At 56.1% G+C, this 17,067-nt stretch overlaps 3 protein-coding genes across 10 annotated transcripts in view; 1 reads left to right on the forward strand and 2 right to left on the reverse strand.

Annotated features, from left to right (window-relative positions):
- Positions 1-55: 55 nt before the first annotated feature.
- On the reverse strand, positions 56-9,661 carry ZNF76 (zinc finger protein 76). Of its 5 annotated transcripts, none has more exons than XM_058423424.1 (15): positions 9,642-9,661; positions 7,940-8,108; positions 6,659-6,739; positions 5,533-5,610; positions 5,095-5,381; positions 4,454-4,531; positions 3,986-4,105; positions 3,670-3,745; positions 3,231-3,356; positions 2,943-3,122; positions 2,538-2,774; positions 2,070-2,203; positions 1,191-1,340; positions 988-1,101; positions 56-689 (listed from the first exon to the last, which is right to left on the reverse strand). In XM_058423424.1, exons 2-15 carry the CDS (start codon positions 8,010-8,012, stop codon positions 585-587), a joined length of 1,839 nt encoding a protein of 612 aa, XP_058279407.1. In that variant the 5' UTR covers positions 8,013-8,108; positions 9,642-9,661; the 3' UTR covers positions 56-584. The 5 variants fall into 5 exon arrangements, with proteins under 5 accessions (XP_058279407.1, XP_058279406.1, XP_058279405.1 ...); XM_058423423.1 differs by lacking the exons at positions 1,191-1,340; positions 9,642-9,661 and adding exons at positions 8,434-8,531; positions 9,092-9,111; XM_058423422.1 differs by lacking the exon at positions 1,191-1,340 and having other exon boundaries at positions 4,058-4,105; positions 9,642-9,660.
- On the forward strand, positions 9,654-12,779 carry RPL10A (ribosomal protein L10a). Its single transcript, XM_040085335.1, has 6 exons — positions 9,654-9,691; positions 9,908-9,982; positions 10,069-10,149; positions 10,472-10,620; positions 11,435-11,607; positions 12,576-12,779. Exons 1-6 carry the CDS (start codon positions 9,687-9,689, stop codon positions 12,744-12,746), a joined length of 654 nt encoding a protein of 217 aa, XP_039941269.1. The 5' UTR covers positions 9,654-9,686; the 3' UTR covers positions 12,747-12,779.
- Positions 12,780-13,601: 822 nt separating this feature from the next.
- The window catches only part of SCUBE3 (signal peptide, CUB domain and EGF like domain containing 3), a 31,913-nt gene continuing 28,447 nt past the window's right edge, over positions 13,602-17,067 (reverse strand). For all 4 annotated transcript variants that reach the window (XM_040085784.2, XM_040085783.2, XM_040085786.2 and 1 more), the window contains 2 exons: positions 16,896-16,975; positions 13,602-16,736 (listed from right to left, as the gene is read on the reverse strand). In XM_040085784.2, the coding sequence (XP_039941718.1) occupies positions 16,587-16,736; positions 16,896-16,975 (230 nt within the window). In that variant the 3' untranslated portion in view covers positions 13,602-16,586. The remainder of the gene's footprint in view (positions 16,737-16,895; positions 16,976-17,067) is intronic.

Consider the following 17,067-nt stretch of genomic DNA (forward strand, 5'->3'; position numbering starts at 1 on the left):
ACCCTAACCCCCTCCCAGCTTCCATCAAAGAGAAGGGGAGTCCTTTCAAAAACAGTTTTGTTTTTTTTTTTTAATTTCAACTCAGCATTTATAACCGGGTGTAGCTCAGCTCCTGGCAAGTGCTGGCAGCTCTGCTCCATAGCCAAGGGATCTGCCAGGGAAGCCTTGCTTGAGAAAGGAACGTGACAAAGAGATGGCAGGACCTGGTCACCCTCCACACCCAGCTCAGGACAGCCTGGGCTTGCTCTGAAGGGCCTTTTATTGCTTCTGTCCATGTGTTGTCCTCTTGGCCCTGAGCTGGAGGTGTGGGCAAGGAAAGGGAGCTGTTGGACCATTCCTAGAGGGAGGGGACAGGAAATGCCCCTCAAAAGGGGGCTGCTGCTCAGAGCCCAGAGCAGGCAGCAGTGTATTTGCCCTCCCTCCCTGGAGGGAAGAGCCCCTCACACAGGGTCACCCCAGCAGCCCCACACTGCCCCAGCAGTGTCCTGGGTGGCACAGGGCACACGCTGGCACTGGCACAGACACTGTCCCTGCCCTGCACATGACAGGCTGGGGCTGCCCCTGCCCCGGCGGCTCTGCTGGCCTCAGCTGCCCTTCTCAGGCAGGGCTGTGGCAGGGGGCACTGGCTCGTAGTGGATGACTGCTGCGGCCATGCTGAGGGCTTCCTCCAGGCTCTGCTGCTCTTCCAGCTGGGGGAGGGAAGGGGGAGAGAGAGAACAAGTGCTGAAGCCCCAAAAGGCAGCTCAGGGTGGCTCTCAGCAGGACAGGGGGGTGACACAGGGGGGACACAGGTGCGAAGCAGAGGGGCAGAAAGGCTGTTTACAAAGGAGCATTCTGCAATCCTAAGAGGACGTCCCTGCTGTCCTCTGCACACAGAGCATCTGGGAATCAAGGAGCAAGCAGCGATGCAGCAGGGCCAGAGGGCAAGTGCTGGAGGCAGCAGGTGGCCAGGGAGTAAAGGGGAAGGTGGCAAGAGCCATATGGTACCTGCACAGCAAGGTAGGTGCCATGGGAGGTGGCCAGCAATGACACCTGTTGATGACAGAGCAGGGCGATGTCCGATTCCTCTGACACCACTGGCCCAGGAGCAACTAGGGTCACCTGGGAAAAGTTCAGATGATCACATTTTCAAAGAAAATGCAGTTCTTTTCTAGCAGAGGAAGCAGGGACGGTCCCAGCTTTGTTTGTGCCCCCCGCACCTCGGTGCCATCAGTGCTGGCCGCAGTCACGGCCCCGGTGTCACCACCCAGCTCCCCCTCGGGCACAGCGAGGGCTCTGCTCTGCGCCACCACACCGACAGCACTGCCCAGGGCCTGCAGCTCTTCCTGACACAGACTGACCTGGGGCTGACAGCTGATGCTCAGGGAGTCTTAGGCAACTCCTGAGTTTAGCAACGCATCAGCCTGGGCAAGGAGGAAACAGTCTCTGTGCAAGACTCAAGGCACAGAGAACTCCAAGGACTTTGCCCAGGGCCATGAATAAAACTGAGGGCAGAGATAAAACAGGTGACAGAGAATTCAGACCTTGGGTCTTCAGCCCTCCCCGATCTACATCTCCCCATTCAGCTTTTTGTCTCAAGCCTGGATGGGGACAGCTTTGTGCATTGCAGCAGCTGGAGCATCTCAGGCTAAGAGGAAACAGGTCACTGGTGGCAGCTGTTTCCTTTGTCCCGTGCCACTGAAGGAAGTTTTTTCCAGTCAGCACAGGGGCAGCTGGTGGAGGGAAGTACAAGAAAAGCACTGCTGTATACAAGTGATGACAAAACATCTCCAAATCCAGCCTGGGTCAGCAGAGCTGGGGAGCTGCAGGGAGCCAAGGGCTTGCCAGTGACCACACAAACACCCAGAGACCCCATCAGCAAGGAGGGGCACTGGGACCAGAGACCTCCCAGACCAACACTGCAGCAGTGGGTGAGGCTGTAAGAGGGAACCCTCAGGGCAGGAAGAGCCCAGGAAGGTCCAAGGTCTGAAAAAATGCTGGAAAAAGACCTTGCAAAGAACACCACAGCTGAGTAGAGGCAGAATCTCACTTCAGAAAATAACTGCTGTCCCTGACATCCATGTCCATACCTGCTCTGTCCCATCCTGAGAGATAAGTGAGACTTGTGTAGGCACAGAATCTTCCTCTTCATCTTCTTCCATCTCCGACAGGAAAGCAATATGCTGACTCTTCAGTGGAGAGCCCCTGTCAGCAGCTGCAGCAGCTGGATCAAAGGGAGGAGCAGCATTATCAGAGTGTGAAAGCACATGCCTCTGGACCTTCCTGTGGCCTCAAGGGCCAGCACAGAAGAGCACGAGACCACGATGACACCAGCCCAGTGACGGCCTGGGAAGAATGGCCTTTACCTCTCCCTGTGCCACAGAACGGGCAGGGGCCTGTTCCCAACCTGTGACTTACAGCAAGGACCTTCCAACAGATCTGGATTTGATGGGGAGGCAGGAGGCCAGGGCACATACCTGAGGCTGAGAGGGGCATGGCTGCTCTTGCTGTCACCTCCCTCCCCTTTGCCACACCTTGATGGGGGTGTGGCCACTCACCCTCCAGCCGCTGCTGCCGCTCGTAGAGGGCCTGCTCGCTCTCCTCGGTGGCCTCCAGCTCGCCGTGGCTGCTGCGTTTGTGCATGGCCAGGGTGGAGGCCTGGCGGTAGGTCTTGCCACAGCTGCTGCACGTGTAGGGCTTGCAGTGCGTGTGCACCACGTGGTGCTTGTAGAGGCTGGAGTACTCCGTGAAGCGCTTCCCACAGCCCGGCACGGTGCACAGGTACGGCTTCTCCCCTAGGGAGAGGCCACAGAGATGACCTTCACCCTCCTCACGCTCTGGGGAGGGATTCCAATAAAGCAATTCCCACTATTTCTTCCAAATTCCTGGCCACCCCTGTGCTGTTCAGCCTGGAAATGCCCATTCCAGCCCCACCAATCTCCCTGCTGCTGGCTCCCTCCTACCTGTGTGGATTCTCATGTGGTTCTTGTAGTTGGTGGCACTGGTGAAGTCCCTGCCACAGCCAGGCTCTGCACACATGTAGGGCCGCTCGCCCGTGTGCGTCCGGATGTGAACCTTGCGGATGTTGGACGTGGAGAAGGAGCGGCCACAGCCCACGAAGGGGCACTTGAAGGGGCGCTCACCTGCATGGACAGAGAGATGTGGGTGAGATCTGCCACCACTCAGCCTCCTGGAGTGGAGACCTTTTCACTGGGTTGGCCCCTGTGCAGCTCCTTCCCCGTGCTGCTCACCTGTGTGCGTACGGATGTGTTTCTGCAGATCCCCAGAGGTTTTGAAGGCTTTGCTACACAGGTCTTCTGGACACTTGTAGGGTTTCTCACCTGTGTGTGTTCTCATGTGACTCTTCAGCCCGTACCCTGTCCAGGACAGAGACCACAACTAATTTTGTAATGAGAAGGAAACACCATGACAAGCTGAGTACCACCCCTTAGTCTGTGTTGTGTCTGCAAAGCTTGAAGGGGAAGAAATAACCAACCCCAGCATCACTTCCAACCTTGCTTCCACCATTATCTGCCCACAATCCATGAAGCCCCAGCAGGCTCCTGTGCTATGATTCCCTTGCTTTAGATACTCTGGATATTGTGCTCTACTGCACCAGAGTTAGGACTGAAGCTCAGCAGGGGCTGGGTTGGACAGAAAATGAAATCTGCACAAAACAGAAACTGTTACCTGTAGAAAATGCTTTCCCACAGCTTGGGAAGTCACATGTGTATGGCCGGTCACCCGTGTGAACACGTTCATGTACCTGGAAAAGAAAGAACAGGTCCCCAAAATGAGATCCAAGGCAAGGAAGAAGGAAAACTGTGGAGAAATGCCAGTGGAAAGAATCAGAAGTTCCCTGTTGGATTTCACCTTGGCCAACTGACACATCTGGGTCTCTTGGGGAGCTCAGCATGTAACTCAGCTGCACAGAATGGAGCATTCTGCTCTGGCAGAGTAAGCTGGGACTGGCCTGGCCTATACACTGCCATGTCACCTGCTTTACCTTGAGGTGGTGGGCAGTGGTGTAGAGGCGGCCACAGCCTGTGTACCCACAGCGGAAAGCTCTGCTGCCGACCTGCTGCCCCGTCCTCTGGTCTTGCACCACCACCTCCTCCTGCAAATCCTGCTGAGACAAGAACTGGAATCAATCCAGCAAGCCACCACAGCTTCACCAAGCCCACACAAATATTTCCCTCCTCACCATACATATGCATTCCTGAAGTTATCCTCCAAAGACACGTTCCTACAAACCAGCTTGTACCCACATGGTGAAGCCCAGGGGACAGGGCTCTAGGAACCTGCATTTCCCCCTCCCACCTCACTGGGGCTTCTCAGACACGAAACTCCCTTTTCTCAGCTCACTTGAAATACGTGCAGTTAGTATTTGCTAACTCGGCAGAGAAGCCACAGCGCTTTTATAATTGCTAGCAAAGAGGAGTTCGGCCTAGTTCCAGTCACTGAATATTCAGACCTGGGAAGGGATGTTGCTGGAGTCCTCACTCTTCACATGGCAGGTGTCTGTCACTTCCTCCTCTTCCTTGTCAGACCCCTGTGAGTGGCGAAGCACAGGCACTGTTTGTGCAGCAGGAAGGCAGTGACAGCCACAGTGCCACCCCACCCTTCCCCAGAGAGCAGGGGCTGGACCTGCCACAGCAGGAAGGTCTGTGCCAGCTCAGCACTGCCAGCCCCCTCCTGGCAACCCCTGCTCCACAGCACCATGGGCACAGGACAAAAAGGCAGGACCAGGGATACTGAGGTGGGACACTGCAGTGACAGCACATCAGGATCTGAAGCTGTTTTGGTTTTGAGGCCTTTGTCACCATGGGGACAGTGGCCATGGCTTAGCCCCTGCTGACACAGCAAAGGCTCTCTCACAGCAGCTCTCCTCCCTTCCCAAATCCGCAGCTGGTTAAGGGTGACAGGCCCAGCCCTCCAGGGGACCAAACAGCCCCGTTCTGTGTCCCCAAGTGCCAGGCACCCCTCAGCAGTGGCACTCACACTGGAGCCCTGCCCAGCTGCTTCTCTCAAAGCTGGTGCTGCTGACAGACAGATGCACACAAGCGCTGCTGAAGGGAGAGCACAAACTCAGGCCAGGAGATGCTGTGCCCTCACCTTCCTGCCACACTGCTGCAATGCACTAATGGTGTCCACATCAAAGCCATCATCTTCCTCCTTCCCAGGCAGCTTCTCCTCCCCAGTTTCTGTCTGCACTTCCAGGGTGGTGCTGCCAGGTGCCACGATGACAGGATCTTCCTCCTTCCCAGGCATCTTCTCCTCCCCAGTTTCTGTCTGCACTTCCAGGGTGGTGCTGCCAGGTGCCACGATGACAGGATGGTGGATGTAGGCAGTGGAGCCATCCTCTAGCTGGACAGCCTGGAATGTGCCGGGCTTGTCACTCTCTGCAAACAGACAGGAAACATTCAGCTAAAGAGCTGAAAAAAAGCTCAGTGCCAGGCAGAAAAAAAAGGAGCTTCAGCTTCCCAGGCCTGGAAATCTGAGACATTTCAGCAGCTCCTCTCCAGCTAGGATAAAGAGCAGGGAGCGCTTTACCTTTAGCTGTGCCATTTATGAAGGCCATGCCGCCATCCTCCAGCACCACTGGCTGCCCATCTTCAAAAGCCACAGCCTCTAAAAGAAAAGAAATACATCCACACCCCTTCCTGGAGGACTCAGGATGGGGAACACTGTGGCAGTTCAGGCTGCCAGGCAGGAGAGGACACAGGGCTGCCTGCTTGCCCTGAAAGGTAACCGCAGCTGTGGGTTTTGACACCATTTCAGCCTTTCTGATGTGAACGATGAGGTTTTCAAGGCTTCGTGCACAGATTTGCCTCTTCCTTCACTCAAAGCAGTAATGCAGTGTCAAAATACTGAATTATATCCCAGACAAGAAGGATGGCTCTGGGACAGGGGTGTGTGAAGGAGAACACAAACATCCCACAGCAGGGAAGAGGATGAAGAGGGGAAAGGGGCACAGCCAGCTATAAAACATCGATCTCAAGCAGCTTTTGGAGAATAGAAGAGGGAGGTGGCATACAAGGAGCTTGGGAGCATCAAGAAAGGACTGCCCAAAGTAACAGAGCTCTTTCTACCTGCCCTTTTGCAACTTAGCATGGCCAGGGATGATTCCTCCATGCCACTCTGGTGCCTGCCACATGAACTGGATCCCCAACACCTCTCAGACTAATGTTACCTAATTTCAGAGATGACATTGGCTGATGGGTCAGTGATCAAGGTGGGATTGTTCCCAAGAATCCCCACATGACACCCCCACCAACACCTATTCCAGAAGTAATACATCATCTCACAGTTCAGAGGAAATTCCTGCCCAGCTCCTCCCACATGGAACAAGCTCTGTTGGCTGTACCAACACAGCACACCGCTCACTGGACTTGAGGTATCACAACAGGGAGAGCCCACAGGTGAAAGGACTCTTAAACATTTGTCTCTACCTCCAGCAAATTCACCTTCTCATCAGAATGCTAAAAACTTTGCAGGAAATGTCCTTGTTTGCTCAGCCTCAAAACCACAAGAAAGAAAACCCCAATAGAAACCTTGTGCTCATATGGACTTTTGAGAGCTGGAACTGACGGAGCAGCCCAAATGCTGGAGCACTGAGAGCTGCAGCCACATCTGCAGTGCCCTTCCAAACACAAAGAGAGGAATGTGTGTTCCTCACCTTTCTGGACTGTCACCTGATGGATAAAAGCTGTGGTCCCATCTTCAAGTTCAATGACTTGCCCTTCAATCAGCTTTTCACCTGGAACAGTTAAAACATGCCATCAGCTGCTGAGCCCAGTCCCTCTGTCCCACGTGCCTCCCACAGTCCCACAGAATGGAGAAATTGTCACTTTTAAGCTGTTATGGATCAGCTTTCCCCCCACAGAGGCACTTCATGTCCCAAAAAAGGCATTGCCCCTTTTCTAGACAGAACACATGACAAAGACCCTCAGGCATCACCTGTTGAGGAGCTGCCCCTCACAGCTCCTCATGCCAAGGAAAAGAAAGACAGAGCACAGAGAAAGCAATAACTTGTGCTGGAAGAAAAAAAATCAACTGGGTGTGCTGAGCAGCATCAGTGCCTGGAGATTTATCTACTACTTTGGCAGAGGATCAACTGTTAGGAAACAATTACAGCACCTAGAGGGGCCTAAAGTGCTGCCGGTGTTGGGCTGTAGAGACTGAACTCTGCCAAAGCCTGACTCTGTGCAAACCTGTAATACTGACTCAGTTACCCAATGATTTGATGCAGAGAGAACATTGCTCCATCCCACTGAACAGAGAGAATTCAGGTAGGTTTCACCTGGAGCATAAGGTTTGAGAGGGGGGTCACACAACCTGGTGGTTCCAAGATAGTCCAGCTCCACATGTGTAATAAACTTGCAGTGAGTTTGCACAGAAAATAAAGCAGGAGAGCAACCCCCAGGACACGGAGCTGCACAACTCCTCCATCCTGTTCTGCAGGCTGGGAAACAGCGTGCTCCTCTTCCCGGGAGCAGCGGGCACCTCACAAGCACCACAGGAAGGGCAGGTGTGGAATTCAGCACCTCTCTGAGAGAGAAAAGCACTGCTGTGAACCAAACCCTGTGTACACCAGTGAAGCAAAACCACCTGCTCAGCTCAGGGGAGGTTTTGGTGGAGCAGAGCCCTGCAGGCCACAGCATCAGCTCCCTGTCCACAGCAACCCTGGGTTTTTCTAGTCTGAACAGCACCTTCATTTTCTACAGCAACAGCTCTCCCATCTCCACAGCTCCATTTCCAAACCAGAGGCATGTTTGATTTGTATTTTACTTTACATCAGACTTCAGTGCAAATCCAACAGTCACCAACCAGCTGCCCGTGTGAAATAGCCATGCACGTGTGGCATCTCCCATGCTGTGAGGGGCACTTTTGGTGAGTCTGACTTTAATTTCAGAGCCAGGAAGAGACTCTGAGCCCTGGCAGCCCCAGGCTGTGTTACCTCTGCCAGCCTGCTGCAGGTAGGCCATGGTGGCATCCCCAAGGGTCACTGCTGGCAGCCCCAGGCTCTCCATCCTGCCCCGACTCCCCACGCATGGATCCTGCCCGGGAGCACTGGGGCCCAGAGCTGGGGGCCTGTGGGACACGGGGTTGTCGTCTTTGCTGCGAACCTTAAGTAAAAAGAACAGTTCCATTTAAATTTCTCCTCTTGGTTCCTCATCTTCCTTTAGTTTCTCCACTTTGGCACACTAGGAAAGGCTTGAATGGCCTCAAAAGACTTTTGAGGTAATGAAGGGTTAAGATGGACAACGCTGCATCATTCCCATGCTAAAGGCAGGCAGGGATAACAATCTGTTCCACAGCCAAGTATGAAATAAAGCTTATCATGCCAGTGAACTGACAGACTCTTAGAGACAGTACAAATTTCACATAAGAGCCCTTCCCATCCTCCAAATGATCTGCAGGGTTTCCAAGTATTTTAAAACCTGAACCTACAGGCTGAGCATGTCCTGTGCTACAGGAGACAGGGGTAGGGTGATGAGCTTTATCCCTGGAAGCATCGTCCTTCTCTCCTCCCTTTCCTAATTCCCAGCCTACAGAGGGATAGAATTTCAAGCTCTAAATAAATGATGCTAAAGCCTCCACACCCCCATAAGAACATTTTGCTAAAGAGACTCTCTGCTGATAGGTTATCTTTCAAAGGAACTACAGCGCGTTCTTCAAGAGCGACCTCTGAGACAGCCGAATATTTGATCGTTTGATTTCCAGGAACGAGGCAAACCGCCCCGTCCGTCCCCGCCGCCACTCGGGGCGCAGCCCGGCTCGGTGGCCGCTCGGTGCCGCGTCGCCCCGCGCTCCGCGCACCCGGCTGCGGCTCCTGTGCGCTGCTGCGGCGGCCCTCACACCGCTGTCCCCACTAGAGACCGGGGAAACTGCGGTACGGGCTGCGAGGGCAGCGGGGAGGGGAGGGCAGCGCCCGTGTGTGGCGGGGGCACGGGGGGGCTCCCCCCGCGCGGTCCCCGGGGGCTGAGGCGGCTCCCGGGCCCGGCCGCCATCGCCGCCCCCCGTCCGCCACACCGACCTGAGCTACCCGCCGGGCCCGGGTCCGCCGCCGGCCCGACGTGCACCGCGCCCAGCCCCGCGTACCGCGCACCCCGCAACCCGCATAGCGGCAGCGCTCCCGCCCGCGCGCAGCTGCCCTCGCCCCTTATACAGGTTCCGGGGCGGGCCGGGCCCCGCCGGGCAGAGCGCGCCGCCGGGCGGCCAATGCGCGGGAGCGCAGCCGGCGACGCATGCGCAGTGCCAACACTGAAGCCAGAAGGCCGCGCTGTGCCCGGCCGGGGCTCTCAGCGGTACCTGCCCCGTGTCGGGGATAGGCAGCGCTGCCGCCCGCGCCCAGCCTGTCCGGGCAGCTCATCACGCGCCCCCTTCTCCTTCCCGCTGCCTGCTGAGGCCAGCCCGGGGCTCTTGGGATACGCTGTGAAGCGATGTAGTAACTCCTGTCCTGGTGGTCCGAGACCCGAGATCCCTGTTGTTTATTTAGCAAGGGAGGAGATGCGGACGCCAAGGGCAGCCTGGGGAGGCTCGCCACACTTCTCCCCGCCGCTCCCAGCATGGCGCCCTCAGGGTGCCGCTCCCCGCCGCCCCCAATACGGCGCCGGGCCGCGCGCCTGTGTATCGCGAGATCTCGGCACTATTTATACCTCTCCGGAGACACTTCCGCCCTTTCGGTCCGAGCAGCCGCAGCCATGAGGTGCGTCCGGCCCGCCGTCTGATTCGCGCCATCCCCCGCCATCCGCCCCATCAGCCGCCATCCGTGCCCGATGGGGGCCGCGGGGCCGTCCGGGCCGCCGGCGGGGCGCGGTCAACGCGGTCGATCGCGGGGGGAATGCGCGGGGACCGGGGCGGGCTCGGGGCCGCGTCCCGGGCGGGGCCGGCTCTGAGCCCGCTCTGCCGTTTCCCCCCGCAGCAGCAAAGTGTCCCGGGACACCCTGTACGAGGCGGTGAAGGAGGTGCTGCACGGCAGCCGTGCCAAGAAGCGCAAGTAAGAGCCGCGGACACAGCGGGACGTGTCACCCCCGGCCTTCCCCCCTCCGTGCCCGGCCGGGCCTCACCCGGTGCCTCCCGCAGGTTCGTGGAGACGGTGGAGCTGCAGATCAGCCTCAAGAACTATGACCCGCAGAAGGACAAGCGGTTCTCCGGTACCGTCAGGTTCGCCATCCTCTCGCTCCTACCCAGCCTTCGGCCCTGCCCGGCCCTGCTCGGGGCCGCCGCGGCGCCGAACTGCTCGGGGAGTCCAGCGCGCCCCGGCCCAGTGGGAGCGGCTGGACGGACCCTCACCCTGGGTCTTAAAACATGAGGGGAGGTGCGGCAGCCCCCGGGCTGTCCCCACCGGCCTGCTGGGGACGGCAGGTGAGCGGCTGTGCAGGATGCCCCGTGCCGTGGTAAGGTGTCTCCGTGCTGGCTCCGTGGACGTGTGGGTGGTGCTGGCCGGTCACTGACTCGGACCTTCCTTCCCTCCTTCCTTCCCCAGGTTGAAGTCGACGCCACGGCCCAAATTCTCAGTCTGTCTGCTGGGAGACCAGCAGCACTGTGATGAGGCCAAAGCAGTTGACATCCCTCACATGGACATAGAAGCTCTGAAGAAGCTCAACAAAAACAAGAAGCTGGTGAAGAAGCTGGGTGAGTGTCAGTAAGGCTTTTCCTTATGCTCAGATTTCCATGTCATGGTTAGTTGCAAAGCTGAAAAGCTGAGCAGTGTCTGCCCCAGTACCAAAATCTGCCCAGAAACTGCTCAGAAGAGTTGCTGGGCTGTTTCCAGTGCAGGTCTGACAGGTCAGTACTGCAGGAATGGGGCTGGTTGTCCAAGGAAGGGAGAGACAGAAAATGTCCTTGTCAACAGTTTCACCCTTTGCTGTGTCTCTCAATTTCCTGGTCGGGGAGCTGGAGGGCAGCAAAAGCTGAGAAACGCCAGAAGCAAGAGTGTGCTTTAGTCCTGCAGTTCTTGTGTGTACAGAATGAAATGCAGTCATTTTCTTTTGGTCAGAGAGAAAATTCTTCCCTCTCTGGGAACTCCTGAGTCCCTCTGGTACATTCTCCAGGCAGACAGGGACTTGCCCCTCAATCCATAGTGTGCCATGGAACTCTGTGCTGTTAGGAAATGACTGTGGTTGTTGGCTAAGCCTCTCCTAGATGATCTTGTGTCTCACTCATCCTGGTGTGCACAGGCTGTGGCAGAGCTTGGTGTCACCTGGGGCTCAGCAAAGGGGACAATTCCTTCAGGGAGCAAGCTGTTACTTGGAGTCACTGTGTTGAGTGTAGCTGGGACCTGGCTGCTGTGACAGTCATTCCTCAAAGATTGTTGGCAAAACCAGTTCCATTTCAGGTGGGACCCAGGGAGTGTTGGAATTGTCTGTAGGGAGGAGCTGCATGTTCTCAGCTCAGTCCCTCCCTGGGAGTAGAGTCTGTCCTGAGCTCCCTGGTTGTCTCCTTGCAGCTAAGAAGTACGATGCCTTCCTGGCTTCCGAGTCCTTGATCAAGCAGATTCCTCGAATCCTGGGCCCAGGCCTGAACAAAGCTGGGAAATTCCCTTCTCTGCTCACCCACAATGAGAACCTGGTGGCCAAGGTGGATGAGGTCAAATCGACCATCAAGTTTCAGATGAAGAAGGTAAAGCATGGCTTTGGTTGTGGGCTTGGGGCTTGTTCTGTGTGTCTGCCGTCTCTGGGTTGAGCTGTAGTGTCCCTCGAGTGTCCCTTCTGCTGTGACTGCTTTCCTCCAGCAAGGGGAGATGGTACCTGGAGTGTTCCCTGGGCAGGCAGAAAGGAGGAGTAATTTAACCGTGGTTGATGGATCTTGAAGCAGATGACGAGGAGATGATGGGATGTTTCAGTGCTGAGCACAAAGCAGTGTAACTGATGCTGCTCCCAGCATGGGAGTGCTGCTCATGGGGTGGGACCTGGCCAGGCGTGTCCCAGGCAGGCTGGGGGTGAGATTGGGACTTGACTCCATCCAAGTGAACTTGGGAGCAGCTCTGTGGGGATCTGCTCTCACTGTCATGGGTGAGCTGACTCTCAAACCAAAATAACCCTGTTCAGGCATCCTTACCCTGTGTCACTGGGGCAAGTGTGACTCCTGGGGACACAGCAGATTTGAGGGTTTGCAGATGCTTGAGCATTTAAAATAGCTGAGCTGATGATGTCCTGACACTTGGCTTGTCCGCTCACTCATAAATCCTTCTGCCTCCAGCCTTGGGGAGCGTTGACTTCCAGGCTGCTCAGGGAGGTCGGGCAGGAGGAGGCTTGGCCTTTGTCACAGCGCAGAGAGAGGGGCTGGGGGCTGGCCCCAGAGGCAGAAAGTGAAGCTGGTTGGGCTTGGCAGAGCAGGGTAACCCCGAGCTGTGCTTCAGTGCCAGCTCTGCACAGAGTGCCACAGGTCCTTCCTGGTGTCCCATCTCTGGGGGCAGCTGTCACCTCACCCAGTCACCTCTGCAGGTGTCAGGGGTGGCACCCAGGTGGAAAAGCCTCTGGGTGTGCTGGGGAAGCCTTGCCCAGTGCCCGGAGCATGGGACAGCCCAACACACCCATGTCAGCTGGTGTCACCTTGGCTTTGCCTGTGAAAGCTGTGTCTGTCCCCAGGTGCTCTGTCTGGCCGTGGCCGTGGGTCACGTGAAGATGACAGAGGACGAGCTCGTCTACAACATCCACCTGGCCATCAACTTCCTGGTGTCCCTGCTGAAGAAGAACTGGCAGAACGTGCGAGCTCTGTACATCAAGAGCACCATGGGGAAACCCCAGCGCCTCTACTAAGGGGGGCAGCAATAAACTCTGCAGACACTCTCAGCCCTGTGTGGTTCTGTTCTTCCAGAGCTCCTCGGGGAGGCTTTGCCAAACAACTCACTTCCTCCTGAGGAAGGCCTCAGATGCTGGGTTGAGTTGAGAGAGATGAATTCCAAGTGGGATATTGGAGCTTTTGAGGGAAGGATCCTCATCCCCCCTGCATTCAGAGAGGGAGGGGAAGGACTCAGCTCTCCCCCAGAGGAGAGGTGCCCCAGCAGTGGCCCCCAGATCCCCCTGTACCCACAGAGGACCCTTACCTGGTGCAGAGCTCAGCCCTGTTTTGGGAGTTGGTGAGGGGCAGCAGAAGCCTTTAAATGCAAGTTCCCCTCACCAGCCCACACCTGCCCTGGTGCAGCTCCTGAGGACTTCAGCTTGTCCATGAAGCCAGGAGTGCTGAAGGACATAGCTGCAGCCCAGCAAGGGGGTTGGGCTGAGGTAGAAGGTGTTTCCCATCCCCTCTTCCCTCTGAGCCAGTCTAACTCCAATTTCTGGGCTCGAAATTTGTTGCATCTAATAAGTAATGTACATAAATAAATACATTGTGCAGGGACTGGAGAGCTTAAGGAAGTGCAGTGTTCAAACTTCTGCTGGGGGGAGAAAAAATACTTTGGGCCCTGGAAAAGCTTGTCAGCATCCAAGGGAAGAAAACAATGAAAATAGTTCTGGATCCATCCTGCTGTTAGAAACCTTTAAAATAAGCGTCAGAGCCAGTTTTTGAAAGATCAACACAACACCAAGAAATTCCATTTAATAATTAAAAAAAGACAATACAAAATGCAAACATTTCTTTTTACAAAGTTCAAATAACAATTTTTTTTTCTTTTAATCAAGTGCAAATAACTTCATGAACTACATCTTGCTCATCACTTTAATCGTTTCTGCTGGAGATGGCAAGTCCTGGCCCGCTGCAAAAGGCAGATATAAATACTCCAACACGAAAAAAAAGAAATACCCAAAACCCCAACAACGCTCATTTCTCTTGTCTGCTTCAAAACCTTGATCCCCGAGGTGGCTGATGTGGGTTTCAGCCTTTCAAACCCATTCTAATCTGAGGGGGTGGGTGAGGAGTGGGGCTGGGTCGCTGTGGGCTGGGTTCCTGTGGAATTTTTGGGGGCTTTTTTGAGCTATTTGGTGGAAGGAGGAGGGGGAAGCACCATTCCCGGTGCCCGTGGCTGTTCCAGGAGGATTGTGCTGCCCACCTCATCCTTCCATGACCGCTTCAGGCCCTGATGCCCCACAGAGACAGCTGGGCAGTAACCTGACATCAGATCAGCCGGAGTTAATCAAAGTTAACGAGCTGTGGTGGGCATGAGGGGCTGTGGCAGTCCAGGGTACCACAGCAGGGTTGGTCATCCCTGTGCTGATTTTATTTTTGCTGCTGGGTGGGGTTTTTTTCCCCTTCTAACTACGAAGGACCCTTTCAAAGGTCACTGGCCTACGCCACTGTCCCAGAGCCACAAAACCCCTCCAGATCCCTCCAGCAGCTTTTGTGCATTAAAGCAGCTGCTTTCAGACAGCGACCAAGCGACAAACAGCTCAGCCCACAGACGTGGAGCTTCCAAACAGGCTGGGAGCCGGCGGCAGGAGGGGGAAAATCCGCAGCTGGGATGAATCAGGACAGACTTTTCCAACTGACGCATCTTGGGGACAAACCTCAGCCCCTGTGCCAGTGCTCAGCCCGCCCGCAGCCCCTCACAGAGCCTGGGAGAGGCTCTGGGGTGCTGCAGCAGTGTGGATCAAGGAGGGAAAACAGGGACGAGCAGCTGCTTCCCCCAGGTGCAGGAAAGATGGACGCAGGTGGGACGCGCAGAGCAATAAATAATTGGTTTGTCAAAAGCAGGGCTGGGCTCAGGTGTGGGCAAAGGGGCGGTGAGGGACAAGTGGGGACAGTGATGGGAAGGGACCTGCCGCTGGCAAACCGATTGATTGTGTTTAGTCCTGGCAGCTCCAGGTCTTTGAGAGGATGAAGATGGGGATGAAGGTGTGGGGAGGATGACAGCTGAGAACTGGTGGCAGGGCTGGAAAAGTAGGGAGGCTTGGGGAGGAGGAGGGGGGATGAGTGGTGGCAGCAGTTGCCTGTCCCTGGGAGTCCTGTCTGTCCACATGGAGATGCTGGGGGGACAAACCCACCAGTGGTGTCCACCTGGCCATGGTCCCCAGCTGAGCCTGTCTGGGGAGGCACACGCAGTGAAACGGGGGGTGGCAGGGTGGGTGCTCCCCGGGATCTGCACCCCACTCCCTGGGGAGGGCTCCCACAGCATCCCTGCAGGGTGAGAACACACACAGAGGGATGGGGCCAAAAATGCCCGGTGGGATTCAGGAGCACAAAACCTCCCCAGGTCTGTGAGGGCGGCTCTGCCCAGGGGGATCCCTGTACCTGGGGGAGAGATTTCAGGGCTGAGTGGAGGGCCAGCTCCCCTCTCCTCCCAGCGTGCCCCCCAGACCCGGCCTCAGCAGCTGTTGGCTCATCCCTGAGCCCCTGCAGGGAAGCAAATCAGTCTGCAGCAAGCAGGTGACAGGGAGAAGTTTTGATCCCCCCTCGCCACGGGGTCTGAACAATGCCCAAACTGTGGCGGATCAGGCTGAAAGGACCCAACTTCACCCCCCATGGACGGACCAAGTCACCTCCAACTCCCTGCAAAAACTCACCCCGTTGTGCAGAGCAGGAGAGGCACCGTCTCCCCCCGGACAGGGGCTTTTATCGGGGACAAACGTGGCAGAAAAGGTCTGAAGATGCCATCGCACTGGTCAGCGCAGCCCAGGGCCCGGCTTGCTCTGGGTGGGTGGTTTTTGTTTCCTTGCAAACACACATTCTCATTTCTCAGGCAGTTATAAATATTGTCGTTTCTAGTAGGAAAAAAAAAAAAAAAAAAAAAGAAACAAAAAAACCCAAACAAACCCAAAACAAAAAAACCCAACAACTTCCCTCTAAATAATATAAGGAAGACTCAAATGATTGCACTTAATACATATGAGAAAGGTAGAAAGGAGGATATCCTAGTGCACAAACATTAACTCCTGCTCTTCTCAAAGCTTGCTTTTCCGAGTTACTCTTTGGCAGAGCTTGTAACAAAGTCTGGTTTCTTGGCACAAGTGTCTGGGGTGGTTGTGGAGGGGGGGGGGAAGAAAAAAAAAAAAAAAAAAAATCGAACCCGGCTGAAAGTCCTTCTCCTTTGCTCCCTGTTTTCTCCCGTGCAGCCAGACATTGTTCTCCGGGAACGTGGCTTGGCTGCGCTTCCCTCCCAGCACCAGCGCTCCAGCAGGACAGAGCCACCACGGTGCCGCGCTGGTGGGCTTTGCCATCGCTCCTTTGCATTTCCTTTTTAATCAACTCGGCTTTGTCAGTTCTCTTTCCCCCCCTGCCCCAGAACTCTGCAAAGCGGCGCCGGTAGCCGGGGCCCGGCGCTGCGGTGGACGCGGCGTCACCTCCTGCGCTCCTCTGCGGGGCTGCGAGGACGGGGACCCCCCACACTGTCCTGGGCTGCTGGTGGCACCAGGGAACGGCGACAGACCTTCCCTTTGGAAGAAACACGGGACAGCGAAAAGACCACTACTTCAGTTTCCTAAAACCTTCAAAGAAGCTGCTTCGGAAGAGGGGAGCGGCTTCGGTGCCGCTGGGCGAGAGCGGAGCGTGGCCCCGGCTGGGAGCGCAGCTCTGCAGGGAGCGGCAGGGAAATCCTGGGGGGAACATCTGCAGGGCGAGCAGTGGCGATCCTGCTGGAGCCAGGCGGAGGAAGGAAAAATCAGAAAGGAGAAGGAAGGGAGAAGAGGGTTTCCTTGGCTGCGGGGCGGCCCGGGGCGGCGGGGGGGCTATTTGTAAGGCCGGAGGAAGCTGGAGACTTTGGAGCGCAGGAGTTTGATGAAGGAGCGGGGCAGCATCTCCTTGTGCTTCTCTGTGTACTTGAAGTAGTTCTGGGGGTGCGCCAGCACGTCGAAGAAAGCTTTGATGAGTTTCTTGTCCTGCAGGGAAGCCGAGCCAGAGGGAGGTTCAGCATCCTCCCCGTGCTCCCCTGAACTGAAGCCCCAAGTGCCAGGAGAGCAGGAGGCATCCCCGAAGGGAAGGATGCTCCTGCATCCCCCACAGCCTCAGGTAACATGGACTAGGGGGAACATGCTCACCTTGAGGATCTCCTGGTGGTTCTCGGAGGCATAGAGCCTTCCATCCCGCACGATGTCCTCCACCAGCTGCTCGTAATCCTCTGCCAAAAAACACAGGGCATGAGCTGCCACTTGGCCCCAAACCTCTGGTCTCCATCCTTCAGTCCATTCCCCCCAAATACAGAAGAAGTGT

This window comes from Hirundo rustica, chromosome 24 (genome assembly GCF_015227805.2).
Source record: "Hirundo rustica isolate bHirRus1 chromosome 24, bHirRus1.pri.v3, whole genome shotgun sequence".
Lineage (NCBI taxonomy): Eukaryota > Metazoa > Chordata > Aves > Passeriformes > Hirundinidae > Hirundo > Hirundo rustica.

Excerpts from the sequence above, each read along its gene's own strand:
- ZNF76 (XM_058423424.1), bottom strand. The coding sequence starts at position 8,012 with ATGGAGAGCCTGGGGCTGCCAGCAGTGACCCTTGGGGATGCCACCATG. Across the intron at positions 4,532-5,094 it reads TGCAGCAGTGTGGCAGGAAG|GGGTCTGACAAGGAAGAGGA; the intron begins GTGAGGGCACAG and ends CGCCACTCACAG. Across the intron at positions 2,204-2,537 it reads GCGGCAGCAGCGGCTGGAGG|CTGCTGCAGCTGCTGACAGG; the intron begins GTGAGTGGCCAC and ends CCTTTGATCCAG.
- RPL10A (XM_040085335.1), top strand. Across the intron at positions 10,621-11,434 it reads GAAGCTGGTGAAGAAGCTGG|CTAAGAAGTACGATGCCTTC; the intron begins GTGAGTGTCAGT and ends GTCTCCTTGCAG. Across the intron at positions 11,608-12,575 it reads TCAAGTTTCAGATGAAGAAG|GTGCTCTGTCTGGCCGTGGC; the intron begins GTAAAGCATGGC and ends GTCTGTCCCCAG.